This window comes from Papio anubis, chromosome 20, assembly GCF_008728515.1.
Source record: "Papio anubis isolate 15944 chromosome 20, Panubis1.0, whole genome shotgun sequence".
NCBI classification, from domain to species: Eukaryota; Metazoa; Chordata; class Mammalia; order Primates; family Cercopithecidae; genus Papio; species Papio anubis.
In genome coordinates this window covers 49,540,458-49,560,439 of record NC_044995.1, presented here as the reverse complement: position 1 = coordinate 49,560,439, position 19,982 = coordinate 49,540,458, and the positions used below count along the sequence as shown (strand labels likewise).

The 19,982-nt window shown below is 61.1% G+C and overlaps 1 protein-coding gene across 3 annotated transcripts in view; it reads right to left on the bottom strand.

Annotated features, from left to right (window-relative positions):
* Window positions 1-9,993, bottom strand: part of MKNK2 (MAPK interacting serine/threonine kinase 2) — a 16,705-nt gene extending 6,712 nt beyond the window's left edge. For 2 of the 3 annotated variants that reach the window (XR_004180424.1, XM_031660151.1), the window contains exons 1-2: window positions 9,845-9,993; window positions 9,550-9,696 (exon numbers count right to left, since the gene is read on the bottom strand). Coding sequence is in view for 2 of the 3 variants with exons in the window: in XM_031660151.1 (XP_031516011.1) it covers window positions 9,550-9,600 (51 nt within the window). In the remaining variant the exon portion in view is untranslated. Of the gene's footprint in view, window positions 1-323; window positions 420-502; window positions 559-661; window positions 767-1,018; window positions 1,093-1,396; window positions 1,477-5,009; window positions 5,082-9,549; window positions 9,697-9,844 lie in introns of those variants that run through there. The other variant, XM_031660152.1, reaches the window with a different exon arrangement.
* Between the last annotated feature and the right edge of the window lie 9,989 nt (window positions 9,994-19,982).

Sequence of the window (19,982 nt, the reverse complement as noted above, 5' to 3'; positions counted from 1 at the left end):
GGGTAACTGCGGGTCACCTGCGCCAGCCGGCTCGGACCCCGCCCCCCGACCAATCAGCGGCTGCCGGGAACGCGCCCCGCCCAATCAGCAGGTGCAGAGCTCGCCCCGCCCCCGCCGCAGCCCCGCCCCACCCGTCCAAACACCGATGGGTGGGGGCGCCTAATCGAGGCCCCGCCGCGTCATCCCGCCCAACCAATCAGCGGCTGTTGCTAAGCGGAAGTCCGAGCTCCGCGGCCTGGAACTCCGGAGCGGCCCAGGCTCCGCGAGGTTATGCAACCGTAGAGCAGGCAGCCGAGCCCCCAGGCCTGCCCGCGGGCCCTCACCGGGGTGAGCAGCTCCGGGGTGGAGATAGGGGAGCAGTCCCCGTTGAGTTTGATGCCGCTGCCCAGGTCGAAATCACAGATCTTCACGGGGGAGACCTGGGAGGGGCCAAGAGGGCCGTGAGCCTGGGGTCCCACGCGGCCACCCCTCCCGCGGGGCCACTCTGCCCGGGCTGGCATACCTGATTGGGGTGCTCACACAGGATGTTTTCCGGCTTTAAGTCCCTGTGGGCGATGCCTGGGGGAGAAGCCACAGAACCACGAGGGGGTGAGGGGCTGGGGGTCTTCCAGGAGTCCTTGGCAGGCAGCCTTAGGGGACTCAGGGCGGGCTCACCACCCACCTTTGTTGTGCAGAAAGTCCAAGGCACTGGCCACGTCCTGCACCACCACGCTGGCCTCCAGCTCGTTGAAGTGCCGGCGCTTGTGGATGTGGCTCAGGATGGAGCCTGGGCAGGGCAGAGCAGGACAGGGGGAACACACAGGTCACCTCAGAGTCCCCGCAAGGCCCGCACCCACCTCCACTTTGGAGGGGACGCCCCCACACCGGCTTCCTCTGGCCCAAAGGCCTTACCCCTGAGCCACCATTTGGGCAGGACACAAACCCCACAAGCCCCGTCCTGCAGGTGGCACTAGGCCCCCATCCCGTAATACCTCCCAGCTCGCTCCCTCCCTCCCCACAGCCTGGAGCCCCCAGGTACCTCCCCGCATCTTCTCAAACACCAGGTAGAAGCGGTCCTCCTCCTCAAAGAACTCAATCAGCTCTAGAACGTTCCTGGGGGGGGTGGGAGGCAGGAGAGGAGCTGAGGCTTCCTGAGGCCCCTGGGTACCTGCTGCTCAGCCTAGGAGGGGCCCACCCTCTTGGTGCTGGCCCATCCACTGGAGGCTGGGACTTGGGCAATAGGCCCGCCTCACGCTGCCCGCCTGGGGCTGCCAGCCAGCCTTCTTCAGGGAGGGGAACGCAGAGCCTGGCAAACTGGGTGCCCTACAGATGCTTGCTGGGGGTGATGTGGCGCTCAGGCCCTTCATCCGCTGAAAGACAGCTCAGGCCAGTGCTGTGGCAAGGGTGGCTCACCTACCTGTGTCCCTGGCACTGGTACAGCATCTCCACCTCCCGGAAAACCCTGCTCCGAATGTGGCCTGGCTGTTTCTCAATGATCTGAAACAGGCAAGAGGACACAGCACCTGGGTTGGCGGGACGCTCACAGCTGAGAAGGGGCCAGAAACTCCACTGCCACGGCTGGAATTCACCACCCTTATACCCTGCAACTCTAGAAAGCAGGGCTCACGTCTGTCATCCCAGCACTTTGGGAGGTTGAGGCAGAAGGATCGCTTGAGCCCAGGAGTTTTAAGACCAGCCTGGGCAACACAGCCAGACCCCATCCCTCCAAAACGTTTTTGTTGTTGTTGTTGGTTTTTAAGATGAGTTTCTTCGCCGGGCGCCGTAGGTTCAAGCCTGTAATCCCTGCACTTTGGGGAGGCCGAGACGGCGGATCAAGTGAGGTCAGGAGATTGGAGCCTGGCTAACACGGGTGAAACCCCGTCTCTACTAAAAAAATACAGAAAACTAGGCCGGGAAGGCAGGCTGGCCTGTAGTCCCGGCTACTTGGGAGGCTGAGGCAGGAGAATGGCGTGAACCTTGGGAGAAGGAGCTTGCAGTGAGCTGAGATCTGGCCACTGCACTCCAGCCTGGGCGACAGAGTTTGGTGACTCCGGGTCTCAAAAAAAAAAAAAAAAAAAAAAAAGATGGAGTTTCGCTTTGTTGCCCAGGCTGGAGTGCATGGCACAATCTCGCCCACTGTAACCCTCCACCTCCGGTTCAAGCTGCATTCTCCTGCCTCAGCCTCCTGAGTAGCTGGGATTACAGGCACCCAAACCACACTCTCAGCTAATTGTTTCGTATTTTTAGTAGAGACGGGGTTTCACCATGTTGGCCAGGCTGGTCTTGAACTCCTGACTTACAGGTGTGATTCAATCTACTGCTCTCTCCCAAAGTGCCGATTACAGGTGTGAGCCACCGGCCCCAAAATGTTCTTTAAGTTAGTGGTGAGCTATGATGGTGCCATTGCACTCCAGCCTGGGTGACAGAGGGAGATCCTGTCTCTAAATTAAAAAAAAGAGACAGAAAGCTGGGCTCGCCTATGGGGGCCTGGAATTTACTGCAAGTCAAGGATAAGAAAGAAAAAAAAAAAAAAAAAAAGGTCAGGTGCGGTGGCTCACGCCTGTAATCCCAGCAGTTTCAGAGGCTGAGGCGGGTTGATCATGAGATCAGGAGATTGAGACCATCCTGGCCAATATGATGAAACCCCGTCTCTACTAAAAATACAAAAATAGCTGGTATAGGAGCGAGCACCTGAATCCAACTACTCTGTGAGGCTAAGGCAGGAGAATCACTCTGAACCCGAGGTGGAGGCTGCAGTGAGCCGAGATCATGCCAGGCTCTAGCCTGGGTGACAGAGCAAGACTCTGTCCCCAAAAAAAAAAAAAAAAAGAGCCAGTGGGGGCTGCTCTCCACCTGTGACCCTGACAGCCCTCAGAGACATACTTGGGACTTGGGACTTCTGCAAAATACCCCCACAGGATGTCAGGGTCCCCTGCCCTGGGTGGCCACCCTTCCTGACCCAGAGACAGCTGTAGTCCTCTGTCCCCACAAGGCGGATCCCTGGTGACCCATAGAACTAGGGAGGCCTCAGGACACCTGGCTGCCAGCCCACCAGGCCCCACCTCACATGTGGCCACAGCACCAAGTCCTGCTCCCCGGCTCCGAGCCAGCCTGGGCAGACACTTACCCATCGCCTCAGCCAGTATCTGTTTGGGGCCCGCCCTGGTTGGCTGCCCCAGCCACTGGTGGATCCAGCCTCCCTGAGCCCCAGAGCCTCAGGAAGCCACCCCACTGTCCCCAGCAGCTCCAGCTGCTCCCCACCACCTTCACTCACAGAGGTGGGGTCAGGAGGTGTCTGCAGCTCCCGACCTGGCACCTGCTGGGACCCTCTTCCCAGGCTGGATACGCTAGCCCCTCTCACTGGGCGGGTGGCTGGCTGCCTGAGCACTCTGCCCAGGGTTCCCTGCCCACTGCAATGGCCTGCTCGCAGTGGGGATGTGGCATTCCACTCTTGAGTCCCTGGCTCCTGTCTCTGCAGTCCCGTGTCTATACTGAGAAACAAAGCTGCCCCAGCGAGGGGCAAGAGAACAACTGGACGCCAGGGTGTCCTGAAATACCACCGCCCAGGCCACTGCCGAAAGCTGAGCCCAGCAGGCACTGCAGGCACTGCACATGGTTCTGGATAAAACTGAACCTCGTCCTGTCCCTGAGGTGGCCGGCTAGAATGCTGCTTCAGGGAGGGGGCGCAGCCCCTCCTGGCATGGAAGGGGCCTATTCTGAGGTCCCAGCTTAGGGGCTCGGCATCCAGCCAGCAGCCTCATGGCACCAGGGGACCCCCAGGCAGCTTCCCGCAGCATGGCTCCCGCTGAGGGCAGAGGGCCCACACCCCAGTCCCCGTAGAATGAAATGCTCCTCAGACTCACGGGTCCCAGCGATTCGCCTGACTTGCCTAGGACACCTCCTCCTCCCCCTGCCACCTGGCTGGACCAACTCCTGGACATCAGTGGCCAACACCTCCAGCAGGAAGTCCCCCAGGCTCTCCAGATCCCAGCACTGACCACACCAGGTCAAGGTGGCAAGATGACCAGGGAGGTGGCTCTGAGACACCAATTAGGAACCCCCAGAGGCCACACAGCATGAGTCAGGCTACCTAACCCCCGATCCTCAGTGTCCCTATCTGTCAAACAACAGGAAGCAAGGATGCCGCCAGGAGAGGACTGTGCTCAGAGGGACGCCTGCTGTGCAGAAGTGTTCCGGAGGGGCCTCGTGCTCCTGCACCATCGCCTTGGCCTGCCTGGGGGCTCCCAGGAGGCAGGGACTGTACTGCGTCTGTCCCTGCCTGCTGCCACTGTGGTCCCAGCACCCGGCCAGTAACCTCCCCAGGTTGGCCACCCCTCTTCTTCCTCCACCTCCTCCTCTTCAGAGGAAAGCTCTGGCCTGGCCGTCCACCAGGACCCACAGGCTCCTGGCCAGCCCTGCTCGCCAGGGCACACCTGGCCCTCTTTCCCAGGCAGCCAGCCCTCCCGGGACCCCACCCAGCCCGGGAGCCGCATGCCAGGTCACGAGGGAAGCCTGAAGATTTCTTGGAATACAGGATCCAACCAGCCCACAAGGTCATAGGGTGACAACCAGGGCCTCAACAGCGCTCCTGCTCCCAGCCCTTGGGTCACACCCTGGGTTTAGCAGCCGCCTGGGGCTAGGGTGACACGGGGCTCTCACGGGCCTGCACTGAGGTTCTCCAAACACAGAGCCCCTCTGGGCCCTGGGTTATGACGTTGTATTTTGATCCTTGAAACCAAACTGTCATGTACCCTCAGGGACGGCTCAGAGGCAGGGACTGCCCAGGGGACCCAGTGGGCACAGTGCCTCTGACTAAAGCCGCCACTCTGGGTGGCCACTCTGGTACCAGACAGGGCCACTCCCGCTGCTGTCATTCCTGACTGGACTCAGGGCCCGGTGGCCGTTTTTAGACACTGGTCTTCCTGGCTGTAGGATGGGGAGCCGGAATGCCACACACAGTTTCCACCTCCCCCCACTCCCCGCACTCATCCCATGGCGCTGGGTTCCCCAGGGCGCGGCCGCGGGCCCACCTTGACGGCGTACTCCTGGCTGGTGATCAGGTTGATGCAGGTCTGCACTCGGGCATGAGCCTCTCCCCAGTCATCCCTCCTGCAGCTGGTAGACGCCTGTCGGGCAGCTAGGCGGGCGTGAAGGACCCCGCTGTCCCCCGCCTCAGCTCCCCAATGCCCACCATCCCTGCTCACCTTCAACCTGCCCGAAGCTGCTCTGTGGTCTCGTCACGCTTCTTCTTTCTTGCCCCTCTTCTTTGGCGTCCGGGATGCCGATGGGCTGGCTGGGCGGGCATGTCTGTTCCAGGAGGCACTCCAGGCCAGGGACATGGCCCTGGCCGGCTGGGCTGGTCCCCACCCCAGGCTGGCTACTGCCATGGCATGGCTGCTGCCCCCAGGCTCCCTCCTCCCCTCAGGCCCCTCACCAGGGCGTGGGCTGAGCACTGCAGGCCAAAGTCAGAGTCTCGTAGGGCTGGTCCAGAGAGAAGGCCAGCTCAAGGGGTTCTGCCCTGCAGAGGAGAGGAGAAGAGAGGCACTCAGACCCCCATCCCCTCCCCACGCAGCAGGGAGACCTCCTGCCCCAGTGCCACAGCGCCCAGGCTGACAAGCCCTGAAAGGGAGCATGACTAAAAAATCAACTCGGTCCCCGCTCACACGACACCAGGATCAGCTCCCGATGGGGCGGGCAGCATAAACCGGGGGACCCCCAGCTCCTGGCATTCACCTCCTCGCTGCCCCACACTCAGTGTGTGTGTGGATTTCTTTTTTTTTAATTTATGTTTTGTAGAGATAAAGTCTTGCTATGTTGCCCAGGCTGGTCTTAAACCCCTGGACTCAAGCTGCATCCTCCTGCCTGCCTCCTAGAGCAAGCTGGGATTGCATGGGCCATGTGGAAGGTGTTCGGCCTCCTAGCACCTCAGCAAGGAAAGATCAGGAGATGCAGAGTCTCCTGTGGGGGTCCATGGAATTTGCCAACCCAGGTGGTGATTCTGTCCCCCAGGAGACACTGGGCCATGTCTGGGACATCTGTGGTTGTGGCTGGTTGGGGGAGCTCCTGGCATACAGTGGGTGGAGGCCAGGGACACTGCTCAGCACCCTGCAGTGCCCAGGACGGCCCCACGCCAGATAAAGATGGGCCCTGCAAACTTCCACGGGGTCATGCTGGGACATGGGCCAGGGACATGTGTGGGGGCCGTAAAGGTTCCTCCCACCCACAGAGCCCTGGGGGCCTCTGGGAAAGGGGCATTATGTGGGAGAGTGACAGACACGAAGCAGATGGTGCCCAAACCCTGCCTCTGATGCCAGGGTTGAGTCACCGTGGGGCCCATGCCGTCTTGCACCTCCGTCTGCTTGTCCACAGAATGGGGATGGCTGACCTCTGGGCTGGTCAGGCGGATCAAAGGTGCTAGTGAGGGAGGTGAGTCATGGGTTGCCAGCCTGGTGGCTGTGCCTGCTTTCCCACGGCCTCCTGGACCATCTCAGGGAAGCTCAGTCCTCCCTGGGCCTCAGTTTCCCCCATGTAAAATGGCACACCACCACTTCTCCTTCCCCTAAGCTGCTCCCCTCCCTTTTGCTCAGTGCCTGGGGCTGGCGGGGTGAGAATTCAGTGCCTGGTGCTCTGGGGCCTGCTGAAGGTGGGGGCTCTGCCTCCATCACCCCTGCCTTCTGCCCCACCCAAGCCTGGGCACCTGCCCCTCCTCCGCCCGTGTTCCGTGGCTGCCCGGCACATCTTCCTCCCCAGCCTCAGGCGCCTAAGCCCACCTCACCACCAGAGGCTCATCTGCTTCCAGCCCCCCTAACCCGGCAGCTACCAGTTACTGAGTCAGTACACACGGTGCTGTACCGGTCTTGGGGGCTCACGGGAGAGGCACCCACAGGCGCGAGTGTGCCAGGCCCTGCCCAGACCACATCCTGCACTCCCATCTCAGTGCCAGACACTCCTGGAGGGAGCCCCTGCTGGGCCCTGGTACCCAGCTATGAACCCCGCCTTTGGGCTCCTGGCGCCAGGGATTCAAACCAGCCCAAGCGTTTCAGCTGGGGCTGGGTCAAGAAACGACCCAGCCCCAGGAACATGGGAGCAAGACCCTGACCGGGGGCAGGAACAGTGCAGGTTACGTAGACTTTGCCCCGTGGAACATGGTTGGAACATATGCACCTTTCCATAGAGCGTGGCCCAGCATGGGGACTTCCGGCCCTTTACAAGGGGCCAGGCCTTTGAAGCTGGGGAACTGAGGCCCGGTCAGGTTCCTTGTACTACTGAGCTCTCACTCAGCCTCGCCTGTCCAGGTGAACCAGGCAGGAGGGGCCTGCACAGGTGGCGGGGGTCCCAGTCCCAGTGAGGATGCTGGGTGCTCTGGGCCAGGTCACTGCCCCTGTCTGGGCCCCAGACAGCCTGAGTGGGGCTCAGCAGAAGTAAGACTCCAGTGGAGCCCATGGGAGACCCGAGGCCAGCAGATGGGTGGAGGCCAGAGGGCAGAGTTTGGGAGGGGACGAGGGCCAAGCTGCCCTCCTGCCTCCCCACCCACCCTGGCTTGGGCAGATAGCTGCCAGGAGGCTGCTGGGGGAGGAGGGAAGGAAGGGGGGCTCCAACTAGCTCCCATGGGGAGTCAGCACTCCTATAAGGCTCCTGTCTGGAGGCCCCTGGTGGCCCCGGGGCAGCCACAAGGCCGGTGACCAGGGTCTAAGGCCAGACTGGCGCTCACCTGCTGTCTGACCTTGGCCTAGTGACCTCGCCCCGAGGTCTGTCACGGGTGAGACAGGAGGCAGCTGCCCCCAACTTGTGGGAGCTCACAAGAGTGAAAGGACCTGAGGGGCCACAGGGCCCAGCGTGAGCCCCTGGCCTTCTCTAGCCACCATTCCCCCGTGCCAGCCACAGCCTGCAACTCAGCAAAGCTACAGATGGACAGCCGGAGCCACCACGGCGGAGGGGCACCATGAGACTCCACCATGAGACTCCACGCCTCCTCGCCCATGTACATGGGAACCCCAGGCACACACGCCTGCCGTCTCGGGAGCTCACTTTCCTGCCTGCAAACGTGGAAAGAAACCTGCTTCTGTAGACGTGCTCTGCTGGGCTGCTGCCTACTGGAGGCAGGGAGGGTATTTCAGGAGACGTGGCCCCAGTCCGGGGAGCAGCCGTGAGTGGTGGGGGCTGTGGGGGCAGATTCCTAGAGCAACCCGTCCCGGCCACCTGGAGAAACACCTCACAGCCAGGACTGCCTGCCAGGCCCTCCTCCACCGAGATGCCCACCTTCCCAGCTCCCAACCGGGCTGCCCTGGTCATGCAGAGGCCGGCCCACAGTCCCGGGCAGTGTGGGCGGTCCTGGCCCCACTGTTCTAGGTCTGGCTGCGGGACTCGAGTCAGCAGGCCTTGGCAGGAGGCGGCTGGAACCATCTAGAAAGTTCAAGTGTGCTTTGGCTGCCTGGCTGGCCCCATGCACTGACCCTGTATCAGCTCACGCCTGACCCCAGGAGGGAAAAGACCACTGCGCTGTCAGGTCCTCCTCTTTCCCGCCCAGCCTGACACTCTGATGGTGCCAGGCCTGCTGCCCTAGGGGAAAACTGGGCATGGGTGGCAGGGGTGAGTGGTGCCCTGGGGTGCTGGCTGGACAGACCTGGGAATTCTTCTCAGTTTCCCCTTGCTCCTCCCACCCTGGAGCAGCGCGTGTGTACACACAAGACACAGACACACATACACACACACACACTCTCTCTCTCCCCCCTTCTCCAGTCCTGCCTTCCCTACCGGGCAACAGGTCCCTGCCCAAGGAAGCCCAGTGAAGCGATTACATAACCCCGGCCTGCGGGGTGGGGCGGGCTGGCTGACATCACTGCGTCCCCTGGGCCAGGTCCTGCGGGGCCCCTGCCCAGCACCTGCCCTCCCCTTCCCCCCAGATTTGCTCATCTGAAACCAGCACTCAACAGCAGTCACCGCCCGGGCGGCGCAGAAACTTCCCGCTCCGACAGGAAACAGCTTGGGCCTGGGGTGTCTGCAAAGTGCAGGGCTGAGGGGACATCCCATCCCCTCCCCCACGGCACAGGCCCCCTTGGGGTGGGTGCACCTGACCAGCCCGGCCTGGGGATTCTGCAAGGAAGTCCCCAGAAGCCACACGGAGGTGGGAATGGGACTGTGGCCCGCTGACCTATCCCCACCAGGGCACAACCAGCTGGAGCTTGTAGGGTACACCCCCCATAAGCAACATGCAGCGACCAGGACAGGACTGCAGCCTGCTGACCCCCCAGAACATAGCCGGCAGGGGATTGCAGGGGACACATGGCCTGGCCCCCTGACGGGGAGGGGGCTCCTGCTCCCAGCCTCACTTGGGGATCCTGGAGGAAGGACCCGGTGGCCAAGGCTGGGGAGAGGACTGCGGCCTGCTGGCCCCCCATCCTCGCATACCGACCCCGCTTCAGCGCATGGCCGGACCAGGCAGCCCCGGGTGTAGGGCGGGGGCCAAGCACGAGCCCCGGGAGCCGATCTTAGGGGCGGGCCGCGCGCCCCCTACGCCGGCCATTCCGGTGGTCCAGCCCGGAGCGCCCCCAAACCGACCCCGGGCCTCACCTTGAACGAACGGTGGAAACCCTGAAGTTCGGCTGGTTTCTTCTGCACCATCTTCTGTCCGGGCCCCGCCAGCGGGGGAGGGGACCGAGGGCCCGGGGGGCGGCCCGAGGGCGGGCGGCCGGACGGGGGGCGGCCGAGGAGGGGACCCTGCGGGCGGGAGCAGACAAAGGGAGGGCGGTGAGCCGAGCTCGGCCTGCCGGGAGCGCGGACCCGGCGGGGGCGGCGGGGGCTCCGCGGGGCCCGTTTCCCGCTACCGGGTCGGGGTCCCCGGGGCCGCCTTGTGGTTCGCACTCACCGGGGTCGGGCTCGGGCCGGGGCCGCAGTGCCGCCGCCGCCCCACGTCGCGCAGCCCGGACCCCGCTCCGCGGACCGCGCGGGGAACAGCGCCGCCGCCGCCAGCGCGGACCCCTCTTCCTGGGCCGCCGCCGCTGAGAGGAGCCGGGCGCGTCGCCGCCGCCGCCACCTTTATAGGCCTGGACCTGCTCTGGCCCCGCCTCCGACGTAGGCTCCGCCCGGCCTCGCCCCCTGCGCACGACGTGGGCGGAGCCAGAAGAGGACTCTCGGGGAGCCCAGTACGGCTGCGCGCTCCGGCGACAGGCCGTGTCCGAAACGGCTAGCGTACGCCTGCGCAGTGCGGCGCACTGGGGTCTTGCGGAACCCCGCAGCGCCCATGCTGCACGGCCCGGAGCTGGCCTCTCTTTGCCGCCTGAGGCTGGCGGGACTCGGGGGACCTGCGGGGCACTGGGCTGAGTCCTGCCGCCTGGCCCCACACAGGGCAACTCCCTCGGCCTGTCCACCCGGGCCTAAGATACCCCCACTCCCTTGGGTCATGTCCTCGCTCTAGAACCTGCCATGGCTCCCTCTTGCAGTTCTCCGATGCTGGCTCCAGCTGTCCGTCTCGTGCACCACCAGCACGCTTGGAGTCCCAGCCACTCCCTTCTAGTGCTGGGGGACCAGCCACCACCACCACCACCTTTCTGCTTCCCCTGGGCCACTCTGCCTGGAGAGCAGTGAGCTCCCTGAGTTTGCTTTGTGGTTGGCAGGAACCAGAGTAGAGGGTGGGGACCGAGGTCTGTGAAGGACCCTTCCTCTGTCCTCGAATGGCGTTTCAGGGAGAACTGGGACCTGAGACTCACTGGGAAAAAGCCCAAGGGGTGGATGGTGGCCAGGACAGGAAGTAAAACACAGTCCTGTTTTGGCTGGGGCCCCAAACCGGGCTTAGATAGAATCAGCCGGTCCTGAGCTGCCAGTCCCCCAACCCACAGCATCCTGGTTCAAAGTCCTCCCCAGGCCCCAGGCCTTGGGCACACAAGGAGTGGGGGTTCACCTGCCGTGGGTGGACTGTGGTCTCCTCTTCTGCAGGGGTTTCCAGAAACTTCGCACAGCCCCCAACCAGGCCCTGAGCTCAGACAGGCTGGAGCCCCACTGGCCTGAAGCTGGGAACCCCTGCCTGTGAAGGCCACAGCTCTCAGGCCACAAGGGCTGGGGGGCCTGGCTTTAGCCACCCCTGGGGCATTGTGAGGAGGCTGTGGGGGATTCCCAGCCAGAATGCAGCCCAGCGCCTGGCATTGCCCTGACTCTTGGCAATGGGGGGACAGAAAACCAGGTTCCCCGGCCCCCCTTATTGTGCGTGCTTGTGTGTGTGTGGGTTCATACACACACACAGACACACGTTAGCTCCAGGTGCCAGCTGGGGTGGAGCTGCTAGACCTGCTTGCCCGGACCCGGCTCACGGAGGGTGCCGACTAAATAGTGCTTTGAGGAAAGGATGAGAGTGTGTGTGTGTGTGTGTGTGTGTGTGTGTGTGTGTGTGCGCGCGCCCACGCTCACGTAGGGGTTGTGTGGTGGTGTGAGCCTGTTGAGGCCACTGTAACACAGAACCACAAACCAGGAGGTTTAAAACAACAGAAATGTATGCTCTCAGTCCTGGAACCCAGAGGTCTAGAAGTGTGGGCAGAGCTTTGTTTGCTTCCTCCGAGGACTCTAGGAGGATGCCTCCCGCCTCTCCCAGCTTCTGGGGGCTCTGGTGGTCCTCGGTTGGTGGCCACACCGCTCCAGTCTCTGCCTCCTCCTCTGTCTGTGTCTCCTCTTCTTATTTTACCTTTTTATTTATTTTTTTTTTTTTTGAGACAGAGTCTCATTCTGTCACCGAGGCTGGAGTCCAGTGGCACAATCTCAGCTCACTGCAACCTTTGCCTCTTGGGTTCAAGTGATTCTTCTGTCTCACCCTCCTAACTAGCTGGGATTACAGGCATGTGCCACCACACCCAGATAATTTTTTGTATTTTTAGTAGAGATGGGGTTTCACCATGTTGGCCAGGCTTGTCTTGAACTCCTGACCTCATGATCCACCCGCCTCGGCCTCCTAAAGTGCTGGGATGACAGGAGTGAGCCACTGCGCCTGGCCTATTTTACTATTTTTTGAGACAGGGTCTCACTCTTTCGCCCAGGCTGGAGTGCAGGGATACATTCATAGCTCATGGCAGCCTCAACTTCCTGGGCTCAAGCGATCCTCCTGTCCCAGCCTCCTGAGTAGCTGGGACAACAGTACCTTGCCTGCTGATTTTTAAACATTTTGTAGAGATGGGGTCTCACTGTGTTGCCCAAGCTGCACTAGAATTCCTGACCTCAAGGGACCTTCCCACCTTGGCCTTCCAAAGTGCTGGAATTACAGATATGAACCACTAAGCCTGCTGTCTCCTCTTTTTATTTTTATTTATTTATTTATTTATTTATTTATTTGAGATGGAGTCTCGCTCTGTAGCCCAGGCTGGAGTGCAGTGGCCGGATCTCAGCTCACTGCAAGCTCCGCCTCCCGGGTTCACGCCTTTCTCCTCCCTCAGCCTCCTGAGTAGCTGGAACTACAGGCGTCCACCACCTGGCCCGGCTAGTTTTTTTTGTATTTTTTAGTAGAGATGGGGTTTCACCGTGTTAGCCAGGATGGTCTTGATCTCCTGACCTCGTGATCTGCCCGTCTCGGCCTCCCAAAGTGCTGGGATTACAGGCTTGAGCCACCGCGCCCAGCCTATTTTCATTTTTTTTTGAGATGGAGTTCCCTTTTGTTGCCCAGGCTGGAGTGCAACAGCATGATCTCGGCTCACCGCAACCTCTGCCTCCCAGGTTCAAGGAATTCTCCTGCCTCAGCCTCCCAAGTAGCTGGGATTACAGGTACGTGACACCATGCCCAGCTAACTTTTTTGTGTGTATTTTTAGTAGAGATGGGGGTTTCACCATGTTGGGCAGGCTGGTCTCAAACTCCTGACCTCAGGTGATCTGCCCGCCTCGGCCTCCCAAAGTGCTGGGATTACAGGTGTGAGCCACCACGCCCGGCCTCCTCTTCTTCCAAGGACACCAGTCATTGACGTAGGGCCCACTCAGTGTGATCTCATCTTGGTTCCAGACCCTATGTTCAAATAGTTTCTCGTTCGCGGGTACCAGGGTTAGGACATAGACGGGTTTTTCCAGGGGTACTCAGCTCAGTCCACAGAGGAAGTGAGACCATTTCCTGGTGTGCGGCTGTGTATACACTGTCCTTGGTGCAGGTGTGGAGCTATGTCTGTCCTTCAGTGTGGACCCACATGGGTTCAACATTCACCCTGACTACAAGAAGCAGACCTGAACCAAGGCTCAGCCCGTGTCTGGGCTCTCTGTCCAGCCAGGCTCAGGCACCAGACAGGAAAAGCTGATCTGGGAGCCAGGCCAGAGGGGCAGACCCGTTCCCAGCACCACAGCCAGGTCCTGCCCTGGGCCCTGTCCCCCTCCCACAGCCCCAGCAGGTGGGAGCCATCAAGAGCCTCATGCAGGCTGGGCGCAGTGGCACACGTCTGTAATCCCAGCACTTTGGGAGGCCGAGGCGGGCGAATCACAAGGTCAGGAGTTCGAGACCCGCCTGACCAACATGGCGAAACTCCGTCTCTACTAAAAATACAAAAAAATGGCCCGGTGCGGTGGCTCATGCCTGTAATCCCAGCACTTTGGGAGGCCGAGGCGGGCGGATCACGAGATCAGGAGATTGAGAGCATCCTGGCTAACACGGTGAAACCCCATCTCTACTAAAAATACAAAAAATTAGCCGGGCATGGTGGCGGGCGCCTGTAGTCCCAGCTACTCGGGAGGCTGAGGCAGGAGAATGGCGTAGACCCGGGAGGCGGAGCTTGCAGTGAGCTGAGATCCCGCCACTGCACTCCAGCCTGGGCGACAGAGTGACAGTCAGTCTCAAAAAAAAAAAAAAAAAGCCTCACGCAGCAATCAGGAAAACTGAGGAAGCTCAGACACAGGAAGATGACCCCTGGCTCTAGGGATGTTCCACCCAGGGTTCCTCCCCATCGGCCCTGTGGACGCTCAAGGCTCAGTCATCCTCTGGGGTGGGGCCGTCCTGGGCACTGCAGGGAGCTGAGCAGCATCCCTAGCCTCCACCCACTCCATGCCAGCACTTGGCCAGTCACCTGGCTTCCTCTCCTCCTCCTCCTCCTATTACCCCAGGGTGGAGCCCAGAGGACACCCAGATGGCTCTCAGAGGGACATGGGCCGGGAGCCTGGTGCCCTGTGCCCTGGTCCCAGCTGATCTGTTCCCCAACAAGCCCTTCGTTTAACAAGCCCTTCGTTTCTTTTGAGGGGGTCTTTCATGGTGCAGATCCTGGGCCAGGCATGGCCAGGGGAACTTCCTCGGTGAAAGGGATTCTGCAGATGGAACTGAGTTAGCCACGCCCGGCTAACTTTTTTTTCTTTTTTTTTGAGACGGAGTCTCGCTCTGTCGCCCAGGCTGGAGTGCAGTGGCGCGATCTCAGCTCACTGCAAGCTCCGCCTCCCGGGTTCACACCATTCTCCTGCCTCAGCCTCCTGAGTAGCTGGGACTACAGGCGCCCGCCCTCATGCCCGGCTAATTTTTTGTATTTTTAGTACAGACGGGGTTTCACCGTGTTAGCCAGGATGGCCTTGATCTCCTGACCTCGTGATCCGCCCGTCTCGGCCTCCCAAAGTGCTGGGATTACAGGCTTGAGCCACTGCGCCCGGCCAATTTTTGTATTTTTAGTAGAGACGGGGTTTCACCATCTTGGCCAGGCTGGTCTCGAACTCCTGACCTTGTGATCAGCCCACCTTGACCTCCCAAAGTGCTAGGATTACAGGTATGAGCCACTGTGCCTGACTGGTTTAGAATTTTGAAACCGTGGTCTCCCCTTAGTATTGTGACAACCACAGATGTCCCCAGGCGTCGCCCAGTGTCCCCTGGGGACAGGATCTGCCTTGGGTGAGACCCCCTGGTTTAGGGGATTCCATGGACGCCCCAAGAAACTCTGCATCCCATGATGCTCTGACCTGGTGAGGTCCCAGGAGGCTGCAGACATTGAAATCCACACCCTGAGTGGGGAGAGAGAAAGGAGGTGAATCCCAGCAGCGGGGTTCCCCCTGGTTTATGCTGTCCGCCCCATGGGGCCTTTATCTGATGTCTGGTGTGAGCAGGGAGAAAACTCAGTATTTTCCAAATAATCAGCAAGGGGTTTGTCAGCCTCAAAACAGTTTGGACGTTTGAGCAGGACTGTTCGGTGTGCTGGTGGCTGTACCAACAGGGATGGGCGCTGGCACCCTCTCCTTTCCTTTCCTCCCCAACAGAGGCAGAGTCCTCTCTAGTCGACCTTCTCCCTAGACCAGCCCTGGACAGGCAGCCAGGCCCAGGCTGGCGGCACGAGATGGCCAGTGGCCCCTGGAGAAGGGGAGGGTCACCCACCCGCCTGTGTGGGCCGTGCCTGGCCCTGCCCTGCTGTGAGCTGTGCCAGCCCCTGGGGGCCCTACGAGGCTGGCCACCCCTGCCAGCCTTGCCCCCTGCCCCCACCCCCACTCCCAGCTGGGGCCCTGGGAGTCAGACCTCCACCTGCCTGGGGCGGGGAAGAGCCTTTCTGACAGGAGGCAGGAAGCCTGGTCCGTGCCCCGGGTGACCATCTCCTCAGTTCGGTCCTCCCGCAGTGTGGTCTGGGCTGGGGCAGTGAGGGTGGGCACTAGCCAGCCCGGAGGTAGGTGGGTGGGACGGGCAGGGCCTGGGGCCAGGACAGCAGCTCCATGACTGCAGGGCGGGTCAGCCAGCCTGGGAGGGAGCTCAGGGTTGCCCTGGGGGAGCACCAGAGTGAGGAGGAGGGCCTGGGAGACGCTGGCCCCAGAAGGAGGACAAACAGGAAATGAGGTGTGGCTGTGGGCTGGAATCAGCATCAGCTGTAGCCGAGCTCTGGCTCCTCTCCTCCCCTTCCTCCCTCCTCCCCTCGTCCCCTTCTCTCCTCCCTCCTCCCCTCTTCTCCTCCCCTCTGTCCTCCTCTCTCTCCTCCCCTCCCCTCTGTCCTCCTCTCTCTCCTCCCCTCCCCTCCTCCCCATCCTCCCTCCTCTCCTCCCTTCCACTGCTTCTTCCTCTCCTCCCCTCATCCCCTCCCCTTCTTCCCCTCTCCTTCCTCCCCTCCTCTTCCTCCCCTCCCCTCTTCTTCCTCCCCTCCCCTCCTCTCCGCCCCTTCCCCCTCCTCTCCTCCCCTTCCCCCTCCTCTCTCATCTGCTGCAGTTCAACCCCTGCCGCCCCAGCACCCAGCACCTTGCCTCACCGCTACCAAATCCACACCTGAAAATGCCCGTGCCGCCCAGACACAAGGACAGAGACCCCCACTCCCCCTATGCACTGACGTCCCTCCCACTCTCCAGTGGGCTCCCCCTGCCGTGTTCCTGGCATGGCCACCACCCTGTACCTCACTGTCTTGCCTGGCCCTGGGGTGGCTTGGAATGGCTTCCAGGTCACCTGGGACTTGGCCAAGGTTGGGGGGGGGCAGCATCTCCAGCAGGTGGCTTCTTTTTTTATTTTTATTTTTACTTTTTGAGACGGAGTTTTGCTCTTGTCACCCAGGCTGGAGTGCAATGGCACCATTTCGGCTCACTGAAACCTCCACTTCCCGGGTTCAAGGGATTCTCCTGCCTCAGCCTCCTAAGTAGCTAGGACTATAGGTACACACCATCAACCTGGCTAATTTTTGTATTTTTACTAGAGACGGGGTTTCTCCATGTTGGGCAGGCTGACTTCAGGTGAACTCCTGACTTCAGGTGATCTGCCTGCCTCAGCCTCCCAAAGTGCTGGGATTACAGGCGTGAGCCACCGCGCCCGGCCTAGCAGGTGGCTTCTTTCTTTCTCCTCACCCCCCAGGTCCCCCACCCTGGAGCCCTCACCAGGCCTAACTAGGGATTCGGCTGTGGCTTCCTCTTCCAAGAGGTCACGGCAGGGCCCAGCCAAGCCTGTGGGGCCAAGGTGAACCTGATCTTGGCCGGGAGGGGCTGTGGCTCCTTTAAGGAGGGGTCAGAACATGCCCTGAACCCTGTGGGCTCCCCCACCCCAAGCTAGGCCTGGTGGCTTCTCCTGGAACACCCCAGCCCCACCTCGCCTCGTCACCAGCTAGCCTCATTAGCTGGGACAGGTGAGCGTCGACCCCAGCCCAGAACCTGTTTTGGGTGCGCTGGGAGCAGGTCAGGCCCAGGGAGGTGCTGATGGAACGGAGCCAGAACTGACCACACGGGTGAGTGACGGACCTGAGGGTGTGGTGGGTGGGGGGACGGGCTCCGGGATCTTCACAGCTCCAGGACTCACCTGTGACTGAGCTGACTCTGCCCAATTTCTATCTTTGACCCCGACTTACAGCCCCCACAGACACCCAGTGTGCACCCAGCAACCTGCACTGGAGATCCCAGCTGTCTGGGCCGTGCTGGCCCCATGCCCCTCTCCTATAGGAGACCCCCAGCAAGCCCAGCTTCCTTTCTGGCTGTCCCGCCACTGGTCCCACCTCCTGCGGCCTCCCGGGGCCCTGGCAGAGTGGCCTGGGGTACACAGAAGGCTCAGGGATGAGGTCGAGTTCCCTGCAGGCCGGCCCCGGGGTGACCCAGACCCCTGAGCCACCTCCCGCCCTCACGGGTACTTCCTAAAGGTCCCACAGCCACTGGGTGGCATGGCCTTCCATCCAGGAGAGGGACAGACTCCTGCTTACTTCCTGGGACAACAGATGCCTCGTGACAGTGGAGGCCGCACCACCCACCCCACCGCGAGACTCCAGAGGGATGGAGGCCCATAGGCTCAGCCTGCCCTGGGTCCTGCAGCTCCCTAGAGGTGGCCAGTCCTGCCCCTGGTCATGGAGCAGGCTTGGCAGGCCTCAGCCCAAAGGTGTAGAGCGCCCGCTTCCTTGGGGGCGACCTGTTTGCCTCCTGCCAGCCCTTGAGCATTTCCTCATTTCTGTAGAGTGATTCTTTTTTCTTTTTCTTTTTTCTTTAGTTCTGCAGAATGCAAAGCAACTTTCAGCCTGTGTTGGATGTAGGGTGTCCCCAAAGCCCCAGAGGAGGTGCCCAGGCAGGTCCTGACTTGCCAGCCCTGGGCCTCTTCCTCCACCCATCTCCTTTGAGCCCGGGGAGGCAGGTTGGCTATACAGCCTACCCTGACCACCCCTCTTAGGGCCCGGTGGGGTGTGTGCAGCAAGGGATCCTATGGGGGGGTTCCGTTGTCTGGAGGCTTTTTGTTTGTTTGTTGTTTCTGAGAGGGAGTCTCACTCTGTTGCCAGGCTGGAGTGCAGTGGCTCGATCTCAGCTCGCGGCAACCTCCGCCTCCCAGGTTCAGGTGATCCTCATGCTTCAGCCTCCTGAGGAGTTGGGACTACAGGCGCGCACCACCATGCCCAGCTAATTTTTATATTTTTAGTAGAGACGGGGTTTTGCTATGTTGGCCAGGCTGATCTCGAACTCCTGAGCTCAGGCAATCAGCCCGCCTCCACCTCCCAAAGTGCTAGGATTACAAGTGTGAGCCACCGCGCCAGGCAATGCTCAGCTAATTTTCTTTTCTGAGATGGGGGTCTCAACATGTTGCTTAGGCTGGTCTTGAACTCCTGGCCTCAAATGATTCTCCTGCCTCAGCCTCCCAAAGTGCTGGGATCACCACGCCAGGCCCAGTTATTCACTGTTTATCTGCAATTCAAAGTTAGCTTGGTGTCCGTATTGTATTGGACAACCCTCCGGGGGGGTGACAATAAAGACCTTTCCCCTACAACATTAAAAAAAAAAAAAAAACTTGGTGTGGGTGGTCTGAGTGTGAGCAGATCGGGGCGTGTGTCTGTGTGCCTGGTGGAGGCAGGTGTCCCTGGGAGAGGCCCCAAGCCTGGGTCCTTGCAGGGTCAGCCATGGGCCCGTGTGGGAGTGAAGAGGTGGGGGTAGGCTGTGCACACTTGCACACTCTTGCAAGTGCAGTGGGTGCCACGAGACCCCACCTCACAGTCCCACCTGCCTGGCCCTCCAGGGACCAGAACCACAGCCTAAGGGGCGTCCCTTGCTATGAAGGGCCATGGGCAGGGTCATTTCGGGACCCCTGCAGGGCTGAGACCTCTGGCCATGGGGCCACGCGGCAGGAACATCTGATGCAAGTGGCCGCAAGCGTCCCTTCCTGCCGGCTGACTCACACTCACTCCACTCCAGTGGCTCAGCAGGCCTGCCTGGGGACACAGCCAGGACCCGCGGTCCTCCAGTGGGGGCAGGGAGCGGGCACAGCAGGTGTGGCCTGGAGCCCGGGGCTGCCCACCTGCCCTGGCTGTGGGTGTCTGGCCAGGAGCCCAGGGCAGCCACGGGGCCATCCACCCTGCTCTGACGGAGTGGTATCAGGGGCAGCGTGCATGCCCCACCTCCCTGGGGTTCAGCTCCTGCACAGTCCCCAGGGAAGTGTGGGGCTGGGCTGGCCTAGGAGATGGTCAAAGGCCAACGCCCTGCCCCAGTGACTGTGAACAAAGCACTCTGCGGGTCACCTGGTGTCGTCTCCTCCTCCTATTACCTGGGGGTGGAGCCTAGAAGACACCCAGATGGCTCTCAGAGGGACACGGGGAGCCTGGTGCCCTGTGCCCTGGTCCCAGCTGATCTGTTCCCCAACAAGGCCTTAGTTTTGTTTTTTTGAGACACACTGTTGCTCTGTCACCCAGGCTGGAGTGCAGTGGCAGGATCTCGGGTCACTGGAACCTCCGCCTCCCAGGTTCAAGCAATTGTCCCGCTTCAGCTTCCCAAATAGGTGGGATTACACCCGGCTAATTTTTGTATTTTTAGTAGAGACGGGGTTTCACCGTGTTAGCCAGGCTGGTCTCGAACTCCTGACATCAGAAAATCCACCCAACTCAGCCTCTCAAAGTGCTGAGATTACAGGGGTGAGCCACCCCACCCGGCCACAAGGCCTTAGGTGTTTTTTGGGGGGTGTTTCAGGGTGCACATCCTGGGACGGACATGGAACTTCCAAGGCGAAAGGCACGCTGCAGGTGGGACTGAGTTAGGATTTTGAGAGGGGAGATCACTCTGGATGACTGGGGAACCCAGTGTCCTCACAGGGTCCTCATGAGAGGGGGCAGCGGGGTGAGAGTCAGAGACTGGAAGAGGCTGCTCTTGGCTGTGAGTGGGAAGGG